We start from the raw sequence: 21,053 nt of genomic DNA on the forward strand, positions 1-21,053 counted from the left end.
ACACAGGCCCTGCTCCTTTCTGTTATACCCAGTATGCCCTGCCGCCCAAATTCCACAGGGCAAGGTCTCTATCAACATGATGTAAAGCCAGAGTGAAAAGATCCGTTAAGGGGGAGGACAGAATTGCATGGGAGAGTCAGTCAAGTCCTTTGCCACAATTAAAGGAAAAAATTGCAATCTTCATTCCCACCCTGAGTTTTTCCTGCCACAAGGTCACAGCTACTGAAACATTTATTTGCAAGTTTGGGTAAAGGGGAAGAAAGTGACTAGATCCCCGTGTAGTTTCTTGAGTAGAGGGAGGCTGTAAAATCCCGTCTTCTGCTACCCTGTAGGCTTTGATTATATAAACAGAAAAGGTATTAAAGTTAGAAATTCTTCCTTTTCCCTTCTTGCTCTCTCCCACCCTCTGCAGTACAGCAGGTTCCCATGGCAGCTAAACCCTCACTCACACAGCCAAACACAGAGTAGGCTTCTGCTTTCCTAGATTTAATACAAATTATTATCCTTTCCTTTGTTATTTCTCCATTTTGGGTTCTTAATGTGGCTGGAATTTTATTACACTACACGTAATTCACATTTTTTACTTTGAAGTGTCTCATATCCTTCTTTGGTTTGGAAACTTGGAAATCTATTTTCCCATTTTCTAAGAGATATCAGGGTGCCTAATAGTCCACAGTAATTAGTGATTAGGAGAATTAGTGATTATGAGCTCTTTCAGCCTCTTTAAGAGAACAGCTTGTAGGCCATTTCCTTCAATGATTGGGAAAACTGAGTTTACACAATACAGGATCTGTACTAGTTTTGCCTGACCTTTAATCTTCATCACTGACCTTCTTGCTGTCAAAGATTTCTGACACAGATTCCAGTTATTCTGCCACTGGTAACCTCTACCTCACCGTCCTTTAAAAGAGGCAAAGTTCATTATCAGATCTGTGAATTTGTTTCAAAAATCCCTTCCGCATAGTCTTCCAAGACCCCATTATGCTACAAACTGTACTGATGAACACCAGACTATTGTCCTCTAGACTTGCAGAAAAGTACCTACACACTGCTTTTATGTAGTTTAGGAAGCAGCAGTGCTTTGAAGAGCAAGGCCCACAAGATTTAGTGCAATTCTCTCGTCTTTCCTAGATTTTTGGTTCATTGTAAAACCTCAGTATCAGGTTTTCACCACAGTTGGGCTTTTAATGACATTTATAGAGCCTTCCATGACTTCTTTATAGGTGTAGATATCTTAAGTGGAACTTCATCAAAACCACCCTGGGGGAGGTATTTTCCATTACGGAAAGTTTTCTGACACCTCCCAGAAGAGAGTCACCCTTCCTTTATGAACTAATTACAGCAGCTCCTCAGAAATTATTGTACTTACGTGCTCTACAATACTTTTTAAGATGCTCAGAGTAAATGAATACCAGATCTTCTATTAAATTCAGTAAGTTAATCTGACAGAAAAGGAAGTCTCATCCAGGTAGGAATTTCGTGGTATTCTAGGCCTTGCAGGCCATGGCTGTCACATGGAAAGGCAATGCAGTACATCACCCACCACAATTCACTACTCAAGAACTGAGATATAGGAAACAAATCACTACCAATTCTAATACAGGACATGTCACCTCTTGTGTGTCATTTTTCCCACAGCACAATGACAAAAACCCATTGGAAGCTCACTAGATAATCAACCAGACAAGAAAGGTTTTGCTTTCCCATACCCCTAAAAGAAATTGCCTACTTATATATACACTTATGCTGTGGTTGAAACAAAGCCTTTAAAGCAGCTACAGGACAAAGAACCAGACTGAAGCTTGTTTCTGGAGGTCTATTTTCCTTGCATTCCTACGCCTGTATTAGTTACAGGAAATCAGAAGCCAGACTACCTTCATTTGTAAAGAAAAGGTAAATTAATTAAACTTCCAAAGCCTTGTCTAGCTGGAGAGAATAGCTGTGACAAGAGTAATCTTCATACCTAGGCCCACCGTGACACTGACAACACAGCAGGTTTGTGGGCCAGTCCTTAAAGCATCCAACAACCACAGATCTTGGAGATGCAGCTCCAGGAAACCAGCTGCTGCTGCTTTCTCAGGCACATTTCATGAGCAAATGCTAACCTTGTCAAGTCTCAAAGAAACCTAAAACCCCCCAAAGCCCCCAAACAAACACCCCCCCCCAACCCAATGTCTAGAAGCACGAAATATTTTCCTTTCTAAAAGACATTTTTTTAAAACTGTATTCCAACAAAATTCATTTTCATCTGCTAGAAGGAAAATACTGACTTTTTAAAAAGGTAAACAAAAAAAAAAAAGTATAAATAGGATTAGGATATACCACATCACCTTAAAATCTGAATTTAAGTGATTCCCATAGATCAACAGAGAATACATTTGCAACCCTTAATATTGTGCTGCAAAGCAAAGTCACTTATAAACTCCTGGTGGAATGAGCCCTCAGCTACTCTCACTGACACTTGGCCAAATGCTCCTTTAATATTTTATTTATGCTAACATGCCAATATTCCCACCCTGAGGCACTCTGTACCTGAACTGACTCTCAGAGGAGAGCCAGTCAAGGCAGCAATTGCTGTACCTGTGTAGCTTGGAATCAATGGCAGGTAGAAAGAGGGAAGACATTTGCAGACTAATAATAAGGCATCCCATTTTTGCTGCCTATAAAATTTTAATTGATTTAACTATGCTACTCTACTACTGTGGATTATTCATTTCTTGACATTACTTTTCTTTTTGTTGCCAGTCCTAGGAACATGCTTGGTAAGAACATCAATGAGTAGGAAACCCACTGCCAGGACAAACCTTGGGTATCCATTCCACAACCAAAGAACCAGAGACAGATAATACACTTAGGCTGTTAGAAGCTCTTGGGGATTGCTGTGAGAATTTCAGTCTTGGGGACTTTCTTGTCCAAAAGGACTTCCAGATCTATCCTCAAAGAACAGTTTTCTTACCAAAGAACAGCAAAAGCAGCAAAAAAACCTGTTCTAATTGTATTTTGGACCTGTCTAACTTGTTATTTAGGATATGCAGAGGTCCTTCTGAGTAGCCTCATTTCCCTGAGGTGCAATCAAATTATTTCTGATATTCACATTTTCAGCCCCTTGCATGAGACATAAGGAAGAAAAATTTTCAAAAATAGGAATGGCAGTAAAGGCCTTTACTGCACCCTGAGCACAGAATGGTATCACCTCTTCTGCGTGTGCTCTCCGTGCTTAGGAGTGTGGTCAATGGCTGTACATGACCTTGAAAGCACTTGCAGCAGGGGACTGATCAGGTAAAATGGCTCAGAGGTTTTCCTTTCTGAATGATTAGTAAAAAAAAAAAAACCAAACAGAAAACCCAACCAACACCCTGCCCCCTGCCCCCTGCCCCCTGCCCCCTGCCCCTCCCCCTCCCCCTCCCAACTCAAATTACAGAGTCACACAGATTTTAATGATAATTTTGAAAAGAAGTACTATGTATTTTCATACAGCACCACACTTTGCAAAGATCACAGAGGGCCCTGTGATACCTGTTTCTGAGGGAATATAACAAACAGGATAAATGAGAAATCCAGTGACGTGATATCCCTCTTCAGGGCAGGAAGAATTTGCACCCACTAGAGCTTTGGGGAGAATTTCTGTGTACAAAGATGTAATAAGTGAAACTGGATCAGGTCCAGTCACTAGAGACTAATACCATTAATCTTAAAAAAAATTCCCATAGCACTGTCATTAATGAAGATAAGTTCTTTGGAATAGGTTTCAACCCAAAGATGTGGAAAGAGAAGGTGCAAAGAACAGAGAAGAAGGGCTGATTACAAAGAAGGTGTTGAATTTGTAGAATCTGATGCCTTTGGCAAGAACAGTCATAAACAATCCCCACATGCAAAGAATTGTGAAGGGAAGTAATTTATCAGCAGCAACAACAAAAGGCACGTTAAATGAAGCCACTGTGCAGATCAGACAGAAACCTTCTTCTTTGTATTTCCTGGCTGAAGACAAGCAGGTGCTGCAGCAATCTTTTACCTGTATCAGACTTCCAAATCATTATGTCTTTGTCTATCTCACGTTGTTTAGTGATGATAAGTACCACTCCACATTGGGTGTGACATAAGCCATCAAAACCTTCAGTTAAATTTCAAACTTGCATGTTTTCTCATGAATTGATGCAAAGTTTGTATCACCTCTTGGCAATGAAGCTGTTCCACAAAATAGTTTTGACAGCTTTCACCCCAGCATGCCAGGTCTTTGGGAATCCAGTGTGGAGTGGTTAAAAATCTCCCTTGGATGGTGTGAGATGGCAACCCCAGAGCTACAGACCCCATCAGCCAGGGTAGCACCTGCAAGTTACTCACCTGACCGTGAAAGTCGCTTGCTCTTCCATCCCTATATTAATCACTGAAAATATCCAGGCAATCCATGGTGGTGTGAGGTCGATTTCCACAGGATTTTGGTGAGATAATTGAAGAAACAGTAAAAAGAAGCACTGCTAAACAAAGTGCCAAGAGTTCTCTGAGAATTCTCTTTTTAGTGAAACACTTCAAGTGCTTTTACACAAGTGGATTTGCCCAAGCAATTGAGAGTAATTTGAACACCTGGAAAATGCAACATTTAATTGAGCCGCTATGGACTGTGCGTCATGGCCTCCTTTATGTTCTCCCAGACCCCAGGAGAGGCAGGCTCCTGTGTGGTCTCATTAGCAGATTCACTGCTTCTGCCCTGTGTTTTATTGCTCATCTCTTCCCACGGGAACCTCTTGCTGTTTGAAGAGCTCCAGAGACAGTCTGGTGATTTTCAGACAAGTGCGTTCCTTACCTTGGTAGTCCCTACTCTCTGCAATGAGTTGTGCTCTTTTCTGTGAATTTTAGAGTCAAATAATTATGTGCTATTTAGTAATTAAGTGTTTGGGACAGAGCAGCTGCTGGCTTAGCAGCAGTTCCCTTAGAACAGGTATAAACATATTTTACTTTCCCACTGGCAATGATCCCAACTTCTATCTTCCTAATCACTGCCTGGTGCAAATTTCCTTACATTTTTGCCATTCAGAATTTTAACCAGAGGACAAATACACCAGTATGATTTCAAAACTTATGTAGCTGATACTCCAGGGGATTTTGAAATCTATTAATTTTTAAGTTACAGGAAAAGAGGCTTTGAACACATGGTTGATCTGGATAATTTTTATGCAGCCATTTCAAATCAATTGGCTGAAGAGCTCTCCAGGTCTTCAATGAAAGTAGGTAATAAAACTTTAAAAACAGGTAAAATTTTTGACAGCTGGGAGATACTTTTTTTGAAATTATAAACAGTGAGTAAAGACAGTAGCTAGATGTCAAATCTAGCCCACATAAAATTTTTCACTGAGAAATGACAGCATACTTACCAATATAATGGCAAGAAAATTGATTTCACTCACTGATGTCCCGTTTTAACAGATTACTTCTGTGATTAATATGGGAAACTTTTAAGATAACACATTTCATTTTCTCTGGAAGTATTAGGCACTCTGCATTGCTATGGCTGAATGCTGCCATGTAAATATAGACCACATTCAATCCATATGGTCCATACTAATTGGATTGAGTGGTACGCAGATGATGGATGCTGAAATATTGCTCATCTTTAAAGAAGAAAGGTTAGAATGAGGTTTTCCACTGATTGGTTGAATCACAAAGTATTTGACATAGGATTTATCAGTGATCTGAACTAAAGTACAGAACCCTGCAAATAAAAGGTGCAGGAAATCAGATACCAATAAACATGAGCTTGGGCCACTAACACATACCAAGGAGGGCTGGCAGCTAAAATGGTAATTCAATATATACAAGCTTTTACTGTATTTGAATCAGAGTCTGAAGAGGGTACAGAAAGCTGCTTAAATTGAAAGCTGGGCATTGAAAGCAAATTTGTTCAATAGAGAAAAAAGAAACACAGCCAACAGGATACCACAGAATTATATTTATGTTATACATTTGTCTTCACATTGCAACATCCACATTGTTCATTTTGTGACAAGTATTTCTAATAATTTTGAATACATATTTACTGTATAATACATTTTACCAAGAGGCACTTCCAGTAATTCTGGCAAAAAGGAGCTTCATTATAGTGTCTAACTTACAAAACAGTAAAAATAAATAAGGTTTATCTAAAAGATTTTTTCCTGTACAGAATCTATTTTGTACAAAACATTTATCAGCCATTAACTAAATCACTTAACAAATACTTGTGAAGAGAATATATTAAGTATTGCTACATGTATCGAGTGCAAGATACTAGTGAAAGGAAAAGAATTATTCTGTTTATGAAAATCACCTAAAAATACAAGGCCTTGTTCCTGAAGTGTTTAGAAAGGAGAAGCTTGGTTACAATAATATTGACAATATATAAATATAAATTAATGTATGTAGTACTTAGTGAAAAGAACACTGTGTTAAAAACTGGCGTGTACAAACCCTAAACAAGATGGCACTTTTCTGCATTGCCACGTCGGCTGGCAGTTATTCTTTAAAATATTGCTTCAAAAGAATTATAAAGGTACACAAAACCCTTTTCAAATAGAGCCGTATAAAATTATACTCCCCCCAACCTTTTCTCACCTTTTGAAGTGAGAAAAAATCAAGGAGGGATTAAATTTGTAGTACGGGAGTGATTTGTGGAAACTTGCTACTATAGCTGAGTCTGAATAAGCATTGTTAAAATATTTTGACTCGAGGTCCCAGGCCAGAAGTCAAACCTGGGTAGGTTTGACTTTGGATCAACCTCACAGGATAGGATGTAAGGTGACCAAATTCCTCAGTGTTTCCTGAATTAAAAGACCTTTTTCTGGCTTGTTGTCAATTTTAAAATGCAAAATTTGTATAATTCTAAATTCTAAAATCTGGTGGGGGTCAAGTGCTTCAATTATATTTACAAGATTTTAATTCAGAAAGGATTGTGATTTTGCTAGGGTAATTTCTTGATTACCAAAATGAGATTTTAAATTTTTTTAACCATGTCTTCTACACAATATACATAGTTGCATGTTGTTACCCAGACAGGCCAAACTGTATTAGAAAATAATTATTTTTGGAAGGTATTTCTTCCACAACTGGAGGCAAAGGTTAAGAAATGTGTTTTTGTTGGAAAACGTCCTAGATGTTCTTCTGTCAAAAGCATTAAAAAAAAAACCAACCAAAAAACTGCCACCCATCAGTGAAAATGTTAATTTGTTAAACAAACGTAACCCACAGTATGAATCACGGCTTTTTTAAAAGTGAACTTAAATTACTTTCCATCGTGCAAACATCTTATATTGATTACTCAAGAAAAGAGACTTAACTTTAGAAATGTAATGACCAAAAGTACACTGACATGGTTGAAATATTAAAGATATCATGAACATCACATAGCAGTTATTAACGTTGTCTTTGATCTTTTGGGACATCATCTGCAGTACTGTATCAAGGTCTACAAACACCTACAAATCAACATTTTGCATTCAAATACAGGTTTTTGTTGTGTTTCAGGATCAGGCAAGAATTTTGAAAACAAAAGTCAGCTTTAACAGGCTTTAGCAGGCTTTCTACCTAAAGCATTATGTACTCACATGGTAAACCCCACACTGCTTTCTCTCTGACCAGATCGCAGAGCTTTTTTCTTTGTTTTTAGGAAAGCGTGGGGGCGAAACGAATAGGGTCAGATGAGGAAAAAAACACCACCACCAAAAACTCCCAACTCCTTTACATAAATACTTAAAAGCAAAGAGCAATTGCTAATTCACACAAATTGTTTCTAAGTGTTTGCTGTGGTAAAGGAAGACAGCATTGAAAACTCTAGCTATTATTTGATCTGATTTCTATGGTTTTGCATCAGGACAAGAGAATTCAGTCATAAAAGGACACACAGCCTGTGTCAAAGTCCTGTATACCTGCTCTTATGCTTCCACACAGAAAACAGAAATATTGGGGTTTCCCCAACTAATTCATTGCTGGGAATCCCTCTCCTGGAAAGGAGGCCCTTTCCACTCCTGCAGATTTCAGTGAGCTCCCTGGAGCACACAGATTCCATTTGGCACCCAGGACAGAACAATTTGCATCTGTTGCCCCATTCCCACGCCTTGGACATGCTACACACATGGCTTTGGAAGTAAGAAACCACTGGCACAGGCTAGAGACCTGAAAAGCTCAAATAAAATACTCTTTTTTTTTCCTCATCCTGCACCAAGCAAAGTTTTCCTTAATGAAAGAGAATTAAACAACTTCAGTCAAAAATTCTTCTTGATTTACTACATCCTTCAGCTTGACAGGCCACAGCCACAGCCAGTTGGTTCTACCTGAACTCATCACAAGCAGCACTTTTACACAAACAGCAGCTTTACAGAAGCAAGCACTCAGGGGAATGTCTGCATACACCTCAAGTGACACTGGCAAGGTTTCAGGCTGCACAATGCTTATCAGTTCAGTTTAATCAAAGAAATGTTAACTAGCTCGAGCTTTTGCCCCCTTTTGTCATTGTGAAAATGGACTCTCCAGAAATACACCAGCACTGTTCTGCCCCCAAGCTCCTGAGGAGCTTGTATTGATCTAAGAGTTCAGGTGACGTCTGCATCCTACTGAGATGGTGTGATGCATTTGTCATCAAAAGAACACCTGCCCACCAGGAAAATCCCACTAATGGCCTCTGAATAAATCATAATTAGGTTGTAAATGGAAAATAATTCTCACACTGCTCCCTCCAACACTGGGACTCAATAACTATCACAGCAGGTGCTAAGGCCTGCTTTGATTTCTGTCCAGAGGAATGTTGTTTTGCTGAAAGAAACTGATGAAATTCAAGGAAAGATTTATCATACTAAGTTATTCTCAAAATATTGGTGCTGTTTAGCTCTAAATCAAAGCTTGACTCCAGTAATCAATCATTTTGCAAGCTGTTCCAACGTCTCTTAAGACACCTGCCACCTAATTTCAATTATTCTTCCCTCTGTTCAAAATCACTTAAAATGTATTTTTCTCCAAGATTCCTGGACATTCTTATTTGCTGATTCCCTGAAAACAGGGGGAAAAAAAAAAAAAAAAAAAAAAAAAGAAGATTCCCCTACTCTAATTAGTACTCTTTAACACTGCCACCATTTTGGCTAATGTTGCATCATCAAACAGCAATGAAACCCCCAGAAACTCTATGTTTACTCAATTTCAGCAGGATTACATTTGATTTTGAAAGAAAAGGAAAATAAATGTTGTTTTATAAAATCTGTTTGATACTGGACTACAATTTCCTTTTCTCCTTCCCACAAAATGTCAGTCTGACTTCCTTCCTGCATGTGTACAAGCCCATCAGCTCCAGGACTGATTACACTAGCTCTGAGCTGTCAGCTGAGGACTACCCAAGTCCTAAAGCCAATGCCCAGGGCTGAGGCTGGAGAGAGCAGGCAACCCTTTGTGCCTGCAGAGAGGAGTGTTCTTCACTCTGAGAATGTGCTTTCGTCTAATCGTGTGTCCATGAGGCTGTGGGATGCTCAACAACTTCTCATACTCATCTTTAAATTGAAGCCTTCCTTCCTTAAACATGTGATGTTGGAACATCTCAATTGTGACAGGACTCGCATAAGTAATAGCAAATATTAGATGTTGTTTTAGTGCAGGTTTTTCAGCAGTCTAAAGCCTCTTCTTCAGAGAACAAAAAGCCCCAGACTGTCACTGTTGTCCTCCCAACCCACTGCGCACTGTATGGGCTCTACCACTGACTGATGCTCAGTTTGGCAAGATCCTTGCCTTCTCCACAACACATTCTACTTTCCAGGGCATTTCTGAAGAAAGATGGGGCCAGAATTTCCAAATGAAAAAAAAACCCTAACAAAAAAACCAGATGGAAATTTAGAATTTTTAGAGAAAACAATTGACCTTAATGTCCAGCATCAAATGCATAGAAAGGGACTTGGGAACAGAATTTGCTTAGATGCCAAACGGTACTTTTAAAAGCATCTATTTGAACCTCTACAGCCTTAACTTCCTTCCAGATTCAGACCACCAGGACCTTAGGAACTTCTAATGGTGGTACACTAATGGTAAAAGACCCAAATGCATCTTGGATTTTAGGCTGATGATGATGCAGACAGAAGTTCACACAAGATGTCAGGGTAAAAAATGATGAAAACTATCCTTGCATTATTAACAAAAGCATTCTCAAATTACATCTACCCTGGGAACCATTTCCTGCCAGAATGTGACTGTGTTTGCTATGAGAGCCAGCACCCTGCACAATGTCACAGGAGGAGGCCTATGGTGACACTCAGCTTTGTGTAAAAGATTTCATTCACAGATGAAACCAGTCCAAAATCCTGCCAAGAGCACAGTAAAATTCCTTTCCCTAGATTGTTGCAACTCACTTGTGATGCATGGCTTGCAACATCACATCAAATACCATCTTCCTACTGGAGGAGGTGGATGGTTTTCAGAGATGAGTGTCAAAATGCCCTGCACATTGGCTAAAAACAAACCAAGATTTTAGAATTAGAGCATAAATAGTAAACTATGGTCTTATGAACATGGTGGAAAAAACTGTTTTGGATACAGCACTTTTGGTTTCTTAGAAGCTAATGTCTTACACTCCTTTCCTAAAACAAAAGGTAATTAAACAGTCTGGGGCCTTCACACTCTCTGCTTCCATGTGTTCCATCTGCAACACAAGTGTAATGAGAGAAATTATATTCCATTGTAAAAAGCATGTAGCTATCAAGGAAAGTGTCAATGTAGAGACAAAAGTGTTTACATGTGATTGCTATGTGACAGATGGAGTGCTTTTGTCACTGCACTGGGAGTTACAAAAGTCTTGTATTTCAGGCAACAGCAAACTTCTAGACTAGAAGAGAGCAGAATCAGACCCCAAGTGACTGATCCTGTTAAAGTGGGGAAAGCAAAACATCCAAATGGAAAAAATCATCTAGTCTTTCTCTTCTCTTCCTGTTCTTAAAGAACAGAAAACAAATAGTTTTTTTTTTTTTTTTTTGGTCACTGCAAAACACTGTTTAAATTGGGGTTGCTTTCATATCAACACTGTAAACATCCCACCTTAAAAATAAACATTTTGCTGATTGGATACAAGTAGTTTTCTTTTATTTCTTTACTTTTTCTTCCTAAAATATGTCATAGGCTGTGGTTTATTTGGTGCTTGCAACACCAAAGGACTACACAAAGTGAAAACTTTCAAGTTCTAGCCTCCAAAAGGTTGCTGTAACTGCAGATGAAAAGTTTTGCCTCCTTTGGACTAGAAAACATTATAAAGCCCCCTAAATTACCTGCTTCATTATCTATGAATCCCAAAGTAAAAAAAAAAAAAAAAAGTTTTCACATTCCTGGCATAAAATCTTTCCGGTATTTTCTTTTGTGTTATATCTAAGTCAACCTGGTGATTTCCTGATCACTGCCTGCCAGACATGCACTTCCAAGACTGGGAATCAGATTCATAAGGAGTGGCAACCTGCAGAAATTGGATTTGAGTACTATTTGGAGTGGAAAGGAAAAGTCACCTCTTACCAAGCCGAGCACTCGCAGCTGCTTCAGCTTCTCCACTGGAATTTCTTTCTGGTTTGGACAAAACCAACAATCATTCTTATTTTAAGCCTGTCAACAATTTGTTCACTGTAAAGATCCAATTTAATCAGACCATTCCCATAAACAGGCTTGGGAAGCAATGGTGTATCAATTTCTAACAGCTGCATTGGCAATGTAGAAAAACAAATTAGAAGCTGACACTAATTTTACTTAATAACAACCAAAAATGATGACTAGAAAAATATAATGGTTCAATTTCAGCATATTTTTAGGATAATTTTTCTTAGTTCAACCCTGTGTATGCCAGCTTGGAGGAACATGTGGAACTCCCCTTACAGGATTTTGCCTCATTCTTGAATGCCTCTCCATAATTTTACCAGCTGGGCACCCACTAACACCTGCTGCAACAGAATTTTTTCATCTTCCAGCAAAGGCAATATAAACCCCAATATTAAAATCCAGTTGCAGTGATTATGTACTGAAAATCAAGAAAGAAATGCTTGGAGATGTGACATTTTAAAGCATCTCTGTAAGTTTAATTTTTAAAGGACAGAATGAGGCATAATAAATCCTTCTCATACTACACGGTATGCATATCACTGGTACAAGAAAAACCCAAATAAAATGATCAATCAAAGTGACTGAAGAGGTGTGAAAACAGCGCAAACTGGAATTGGTGGACACATGCTGAGATCACAGAGACAACCTTTTTCTTTTGAATGAATGCTGCCATTCCCTTTGAAATAGCAGTGTGATTTGGAGCCTTGCTTTTCTGATTTAGTTGGAAAACAGTTCCTAAATATTCCTGCTAATAAGTGCAGTCAGAACCATGCTCCAGTCACTCTGCTGAAAGGCAAACACGTTCTCTACTGGTAAGAGCAGGACAGAACAATATTAGGCAAATGCAACCAGTAAAAACCCAAAATCCCCTTTTGAGTAAAAGCTCATTCTGACAGAAATGCAAAGCAAGAAGGAACTCTGAAGTGATAACACACATGTGATTAACTTTGATAGAGAATGTTTTCCAACATTTTTGGGGTGGTGTCGATAAGATCATGAAATTTGGTGAATGTGTAACAATAGCAAAAAGTGATGGTTGTAATGTCAGAATTTCAATACAGGAAGGACTTCTATAAACTCTGCCTCTCAAAAGGAATCTTACTCTCACAAGCAACCCTCTTCTTGCTAATGGGCTGCAGAATCAATGAAGAAAAAGCATACATAGTCAAATGATTTCTGAGAGATACTGAACTTTATATATATAATTCTCTCTGTGGGAACAAATCTCTAAATTGCGTGGTATTGGTTGGTGCTGCCAGTCCCCAAGAGCATTAATATTTTAAAGCCTTGATCCTGTAGACCACTGGCTTCCCAGAAGAGTCTATACAAATTACTCAAGACTTTATTTTTGGGGTTTGGAAATGGCTACACTGTATAAAAATGTTTTCATATTTATTTTTTTTAAAAAATTACCTTTACAAAACAACTTTACCCTTTTTTTCTTTTTCTTTTTTTTTTCTTTTCTTAAAGATATCATTATCTACAGGAACCCATAAAAATTTTTCCATATTTACATCTAGATAGCTAATCATTGACAAATATAATATAATGAAATAAAATATTGAAAGTGAATATTCAACCTTTTAAATAGACATTTGGCTCACAGCATAAACAACAGAGAAAACAAATGAACAGAACAACAACAACGAAAAAGATCTGCTGTTCTTACAGGCCTGATCTTTTTCCTTTCTGTTAAAAAAAAAAAAAGAAAAAAGAAGGAAATAAGTATATTGGTGGGATCAACATGCTGCCTCTAAGCAGAATGCCAGAACAAACTGCTGCCATGCAGCAGCTCAGTGAATAGCTGAGCTCTGTGGAGCTCAGTGCTGCTGGGACACCCGAGGCCCAACAGGCCTGACCTGTCCCCCACAGCTCCCAACGCACCCTTGGCGCTTGCTGGGGAAAGCCACGGGCCCGCGCTGCCCTGCTTTTCTCTGCCAACAGTTTAGCTTTGTTCTTCAATGAACGTTGGGTCATGGATGCCCGAGGCAGAGAGCAGGGCAGGACAGGGTTCTGAGCAGCCTTGGCTGCCCGTGCTCTCCTGGCCGGCCACTGGCGCTGAGGGCAGACGGCCTGCAGCAGCACGGGGCATGGCATCTCCAGGGAGCACAACGCTGTGCCACACATTCCCTCTGCAAACAGCCCTCCTGGCACATCCCTTTGGCCAGCACTCCGGGAAGGGCCGAGGAGGAGGAGGAGGAGGAGGAGAAGGTGTGCTGGCACAGCTGGGTAGTGCCAGGGGAGCAGCCTGGGCCACTGCTGCGAGGCTGCTGCCTGCAGCTGGAGTGCAGGCTGGGATTGGAGGGCTATGGGAAAGCAAAGCTCCTCAAAATTGCTCCCTTGCAGGCACAAATTCTCTAAAATTCTGGCCTTCTGTTTGTTGTGGTGTACTGGGACATGTGCTACAGCTAGTGTGATAAGAACTCAGACTATGCTATATCTCCTCACATCCGCTCACACTTGCAAACACCCCCTCACTCACACATATGCATTGGCAGGATATATCAGCATTCATATAAAGCTTTGGAACTTTTATCCCTCAGCATTAAGAGCACAAGCTACTTAACTGGTACCTTACTGTTAACTGCAAATGTGCTTCAGAAGCAGCATTTCCTTAGATAACTTTCTTCTGTAAATATCACAGTGACCATAATATATCACTAAATGTATTTTGCTGAAGTGTGCAGCCAATAACCCTGGCTATATATATATATATATATTTATGTAATTCCACCCACCCCCTAATCTCTTTAAAGAAAGTCTGTAAAGCCGGTGTTGCAGTGTGAAAGCTTCCTTGAGCATAGGAGTTTAAACAATGTACCTCATCATAAAAACAAAAGAGAAACAAATTAAACAGCTGTAGGCGCATTATCCCATACTTCTACAGTGTTGTGTCTAAATGCTGTGCTGGCTTGAGAAAGAGTCTGTGCACAAGTCAATCTGTCTTAAAATACTGCTGTAAATATTGTCATTGATTTGGTTCTACAGTTGTGTTCTCCTCTTCATCCTTCTTGGCCTTCCCTTTCTCCTCCTCCTCTTCCCTGATGGCCTGGATTTGTTCTGAAGATTGGTGCAGTGGGGATTGCTCTGTGCCTTGCTTCTCTGACCCACCTAACCTCTCCTCATCCTCAATCACTTTCTGCCACATCTTATGGTTCTGAAGCAGGTGCTGAGTGATCTGACAGTAGATTTTCCTCCTCTTGAACTTCTTCTTTCCTGTAAAACACCATGTGACATTAATGTAATGGTTTCTATTGGAGAAGGAAAAGGGACTGAAGGTGTAGGAAGCAGACAGGGTGCACTGTGACAGATTTTTAAACCCACAAATTTAAACAGTGTTAAAATTCAGAAAACTCTACCTCTCCATACCTTGGGGAAAGCAAACTGGTTTCCTGCATAGTTTGAGCCCCAGCTTCGTCCTATCCCAATGCTGCATGTTATGCCTGACTCTGCTGCTCACAGAGGCATCTAGTTCTTGAATGATTATGCATAAAACATATTACTGAGCTGTTTCTGCCCATTTTATATCAAGCTCTTAAAGACCCTGATCAACACACATTCTGTGCGCTCCCCACCCCCAACAGATCCCTGCTAATTGTCCTAGAGAAAAAAAAAATCCTGATTTTGTTTTCTCCACATTTTACCTCTCAGCTGAGCTGTTGAAAGATAATGAATGATTACTAATGAAGCATTAGTAATAAAAGGAGGGAACCCATTTCTATGTTCCATTTTCAAAGATCTATCACTCCACCATCACAGTGGAGGTGACCTCTCTTTGGTTTCAAAGCATCAGTCCCCTGCTCTGAGCCTGTAAAGGGTTTTTGTCCCTGGTGGTTCTCATGGCTCCTGACACAGCTGCACTATAAGTGTTCTGCTGTCTGAAGGGTGTTTTTTTTCCTGTCAATACAGTCTGTCCAACACAGATTGTTAACTCCTTGAGAGTACAAGTTTTGCAAATTTTTCCTGGTCATTATCAATGCCAAAGGCGGTCACAGAAATGAAGTACTAACCCCTCCAAAGACAACTGCTGATTTCCTGTTTAAAGAAGGTGACGTAGAGGAATGTTTTGTACCAAATAAATTTGCGTGGATTAGTATTTGCAGGTTGCCTAAAGTATGTCTGTGTCAGGATCCAAAACGTTTAGCCCTTGAAGCTTTTGAACTGGAAACAAAGAGCTTTTCACTGAGCACAGACCAAATCCAATTCAATCCTTCATTAGAAAGCCCTTGGCTGCCTGTAGGAAACCTTCAGGTTTAGCACTAATAAGAAGCCCCTACTCTGCCAATGCCACAGCAGGACATTCTCTCCTGGGTTTCCCAGGTGACCCCACATCTTGTTGCTCTCTGCAGACACCTGCTGTAGTGTTAAAATTTGTCTGAATCACTAAAGACTGAGTCTGTTTAATTCTTGTACTTATATCAGACCTTCAGGGAAAGCACACGCTTCTGTATAGTAAAAAAAATTACTTCAAGCTCCCTTAAGCTTTATAACGAATTTATCTCAGCTGCTTCAGTGAATTATCAGGACCAAGGTGAGGTGTTTTCTGCCACAATTATATTTCAATCTGCTGAAAGGGCATTTTCATCAAGAAAAAGATCTTTACCAATATCGATACAAGTCACAATATCTGTGCATCTGACATCTCAACCTTTTATGATCAAGATGAGCACCCCCCATTTGGTATGAAGGAAGTAGAAAGAATTTGTTGGATATTTCCAAATTTCTGATACATTAATTTTTATGGTTTTGAGAACTATAGCCTAAAAACACCAGGCTGAATAGTGAAGTTCTATAACAGTGTAGAACGTAAAAAAGAAAACAGAAGACCACTAAAATGGGTCTGTTTGAAATGTGAAAAGGGATAAAATGATCAGTGCTTTTTAGCTCAAAACAGCATTGTTCAACTCCACTAATGGTGATACAGAAAATAAGTGAATAGACATATAACATGAAAGGAAACCAAGGATTTCAGAGTAAGGCTAGACACTCCATGGATATATGAGAACATCCTTAATTTTTTTTTTTTTTTTAATACAGCAATATCAGTTTCAGGCTTTGGGGTCTATGTTAATTACCAATTGGAGACACTTCCTCCTAGCAGGCACCTCCATAAAGGCCAATCTGCCACAAAGATGTGGCTCTGTTAGTTCACAACACACTGATAGATCATAAGGTGCTAAATCAACCCATGTGTGTTACATTACTTGATGTCTGCTGTTTTCTACAAGATTTTTTGTGCATGTGAATGTGCTAAACTTAAATTGTGTGTGTGTGTGTGTGAACAACAGCAATGATTTCTTAAATACAAACTGTTTACCTCTGGATCTTACTGGAGATAAAAGGTTAATTCTGCACATCAGTAGACATAGATTTTAGTTCCACATCCATATGTGACTTACTGCTCTCATCAAATCTTTCTCAGCTTTCCCAACAGGAAACAGGGATGATACCCAGGTAAGGCATGAAAGTGTGTGGGAAAGAACAGAAAAAGTGAGGCTGTTGAGGAAAAAAGCTATGTATTGGTATTTCATGAGTGCACTTAAGGCTGGTGTTTCTAAATATAGGGGAGAGAGAGAAAGATGAACTAGAGAAAGGAAATAAAAGAACAGTAGTAGAAAATTCAGAGGGAGAATGAACATGAAAGAAACAAAAAGGTAAAACATACAGGAATAAACTGATAAAAGAAAGAGGTCTCTTAAAAGAACTACAGTTGCAGTGTTTTATTTTAAAAATAATTTCCCACAAGTGTTTGAAATCTCCTTTCAAAGTAAAAAAGCTTTCCTCTCAGTACAGCAAGTACTGGCAGTGTTGCCTTTCTAGAGGAGAGGCAGGAGAATATGAGCTTTAGTTACTGATCAGCCAAGTGATGCAGCTCCCAGCACACAACACAGCAATGCTCAATACCAATTCTCTTCCCACTCTTCTCCACATTACCTTGAAGAGATTTGCATTAAAATGATGTCATTTTTAAAATCTCTTTTACTGCACCAGCATTTCGGACCCTCATTCTATTATTCCTGTATGTCATGCTAACTCATGGAAATGATGAGTGTTTTCCTTCAAAAATCTTCTCCCAAGCATCCTTTTTTCAGCTGAAATTATTGCAGTCTATTAACACTGGTCCTGAAACAGTCTAGAAAGCCCTCATGCACAAGTAGGTGATCCACCACCAGAAACCTCAATTAAAGTAGAAATGAGTGGCAGATATGAACCACATTGGTCCTGAAACCATGGAGCAACTCTATTAACCATGCAAGTGGCTTCAGCTTCAGCAAGGACAGCACTGGCTCACTGTCACTCTGGAGGAGGCCCATGTTGAACCTGGCCAGCTCACAGCCTCTACTTTGTGTTTTGGTCACAACACAGAACTTGTTTCATTGGGAAATCTAAGTGTCAGCAACTTACTGGATTCGGCATTTTCACAAGTTTCCATTTCTGCTGTTTCTTCCTCTTCTTGCTCATCAGTGTCTCCTGATTCATCACTGTCTTCTATCCACTTTCCTGGCATCAGCCCCGCTGAGTCATAGGAGTTGCACAGGGGTCCCACGATGTGAGTGATGAAGGATTCCTGCAGGTGTGCCAGCTGAGGGGCAGAGCGGTCCATGAAAGGGCTGATTGGCAGCCCCAGGCTGGCCTCTTCATCCCCCTGGAGACGAAAAATAGCCGTCACTTCTCTGAACTAAATGAAACAAAACCATGGCACAAAAAGGAGTAAAGCACATCCAGCCAATTAAGAATGCTGGAAGAACAACGACTAAACACCAGTAGCGCTTCCAGCATGACATTGCTAGAGTGTCAAATGGTCAAAGTTAGAGCTCTTTTCCTGTAGGAGCTGATACCAACACACAACTGATAATATGAATTTAACAAGGATATTGTTAATGACTCTGCAGAATGATGCACGCAGACCTTGTCCTGAACTTTACAATGTGAAAACTTGAAAATTGTTATTTCATTTCTTTCCTCACTTTATTAAAAAAAAAAAAAAATCCCCTCTGATTGTGTGATTGTTAGTTCACAACAACCTTGTTTACAGAGAACAAGACAACTTCAACAGGCCAGGGTTATTTCACCAAACAAGTTTTCTTATATAATTTTGTCCTTGTTAGAAGTAATTTGCAGATATTCTCTGGGCTTTGGGTGGTAAATATTTCTTTCCTGTGACTATTAGAATGATCCCTGTGAAAGCAGGAATTGCCCAAGAGCAGTAATTCTTTCCCATGAAGTTTTTTGTTAGCTGTTTTTGGGGAGGGAGGGAGAGAGGTGTAAGAATAATTTTTTTCTCTCTCCTCTCATGATGTAAAATAAAGTAAAATTTTATTGCAGAACCAAGTCTCATATACTCACTTCTTTATCACTGAAAAACCTCTGGTGATATCAATGAGTTTTCAGCTGAGCAGACATGACAAGACCAGATCCCATCTCCCCCCAAAAATCTAACCTCCCTAATCAAGCCTGATATGCAAATTAATACTTTAATACAATACAGAGTTCTATATTTGAGGATATAAATTAGAATTTGGAGATACATTTTCAGTTTCCATTATTTCAAACATTGTTCATATTTATCTCTTTGTAAAATAAATTTTTCAAAAGTAATGGTCTTCATATCTGACCAACACCCTGTCTCTATCTGTATTTGGTGAAGGCCAAAAAATAACAGCTAAATTTTGGAGCATGTACCAATAAATTTTGGAGCAAATATCTCATTTCCTTGTGTTTTGTTTGTTACTTTTATAATAAACCACCCTAAAATATTATGTTCAATCAGTAAAAACAAAATATTTGTGTTGACAAAACACTGAAGCATGTCATCCATTCTTGAAATAGCAGGCAAATTAAGAAGAGGTGACAGCTTGCTCTTCTTTACAGAAACATAGCTGAGATTTCCTGGTTGTGAGCTGGGAAGAATGCTGACTGATAAAATGTTTACCGATTCTTTTTTAAAGTTCTGTTAAAACATGATTTATTACGTGAAATATCTTGCAGTGGTTTTTTTTTGTTGTTGTTGTTTGTTTTTGTTTTTGGGGATTTTTTGGGGTTTTTTGTTCCAACATTTCTAAGCCATCTTCAAATATGTATGCTGAGCATAAGAAGAGAAGGAAACATCCTGTAACAATATGATACAGAATTTTGAATATTTCTATATAATGTGTTTTTAATAAGCAGATTTAATTTATATGGGAGTGAAATTCTTGAAAGGAATTAGTGTTTTCCAGTCTCAGAAAAAATCTAATGCTCAAAAGCATGGTGAACATGGTTTGACACACCTCTTGTAGCATATTACATTAAAGAAAAAGGGATTTTAACACAGGTAATATAACTTGAGACTCTAGCTTATCCTCCTTAATGCCAAAAGTAAGTCCAAGAAAGAAAATGTTCTCTGTTTTGAATCCCATTCCTGAAGGATGGAAAATAGCAGAGATTTGTACTGTGGAACAGATAAATAACACAGCATCTTCCCACATCTGTAACCTCCCAAGCTTGGTTCACTGTCCAACACTTTGATGATATTAATGTATTGGGGCATTTCCCTCTGATATTACTTATGTTGGAACAAAGAAAAGTCATATAATACATCTGATTAACAGCTTTTGTCTGCGTGCACTTGGCACCCACACAAGCTATGATCATCACTAGAATTTTGAAGTACATTTTGTTGGGACAGTTGTAATGAAGAAGAAAAGCATTTCCTGAAAGAAACTTTGGGACATTAAGGTTGTTTTGGAACACACTCTCATTGTTTAAGAAAAAAAAGAAAACAAAAATGGAACCAGCTATATTCACAATGTATTTAAGGTTCATTGTACTTTCTTTTTCCCAGGAGATTTGACAGAAATGAAGAAGCTTCAGGTCAACATCTGAATTTTGACCCTTTTCCTGTCTCTTTACATACTCCAGAAGGCAGCAGCAAATCCTGGTTGGATTTGCTTTTCCAAATTGCAAGTGGAGCAAATTTAAGGGAAGTTGGAAAGGCTTTAAAAGGGATTAGTCTGTGACTCCAAATTACTGCACAGCCTCCCTGAGAAGTCTGTGGGTTGTCCGGTTCAGTAATTTAGCCTGTTTGCTTCATCTGGAAAAGACAGGATGTGGAGTTTAATGTGACCAGAACATTCAAAATGTTCCCACTCAGGAAACAGAGGAATAGTGTGGGAACAGCCCTGACCCTTGCACTCAGCAGGGCTAAATAGGTTATAATGAGGAAAGGTTCAGTTAAGTGCTCCCTTACACCTAGAAGGAGAGCAGCAGTGCCTGGCTGTATTCCCAGGTCTTTGGAAAGCAATGTGTGGCTGTCTTCCCTCCTTGTGCCACCAGCATGGCCTTGCATAATTAGTGCAGTTGTACTGACAAACCTCTGAGAGCTGGAAGTGTTGCCTTAAAAAAATAAAGTACGGGTCAGGACCAACGCGTAGGGAGCAGACGTGGTTGGTCTGTGGCAAACTGAAAGTCAGTGTTACAGTCCTGCTCAGCACAGA

At 39.3% G+C, this 21,053-nt stretch overlaps 1 protein-coding gene across 5 annotated transcripts in view; it reads right to left on the bottom strand.

Annotated features, from left to right (window-relative positions):
* Positions 1–5,924: 5,924 nt before the first annotated feature.
* PDE3A (phosphodiesterase 3A) overlaps positions 5,925–21,053 on the bottom strand; it is a 225,222-nt gene continuing 210,093 nt past the window's right edge. For all 5 annotated transcript variants that reach the window (XM_085049179.1, XM_085049180.1, XM_085049181.1 and 2 more), the window contains 2 exons: positions 17,983–18,223; positions 5,925–14,793 (listed from right to left, as the gene is read on the bottom strand). In XM_085049179.1, the coding sequence (XP_084905305.1) occupies positions 14,546–14,793; positions 17,983–18,223 (489 nt within the window). In that variant the 3' untranslated portion in view covers positions 5,925–14,545. The remainder of the gene's footprint in view (positions 14,794–17,982; positions 18,224–21,053) is intronic.

The sequence above is a fragment of the Lichenostomus cassidix genome, chromosome 1Aa (assembly GCF_008360975.1).
Source record: "Lichenostomus cassidix isolate B80296 chromosome 1Aa, HeHo_3.0, whole genome shotgun sequence".
NCBI lineage: Eukaryota > Metazoa > Chordata > Aves > Passeriformes > Meliphagidae > Lichenostomus > Lichenostomus cassidix.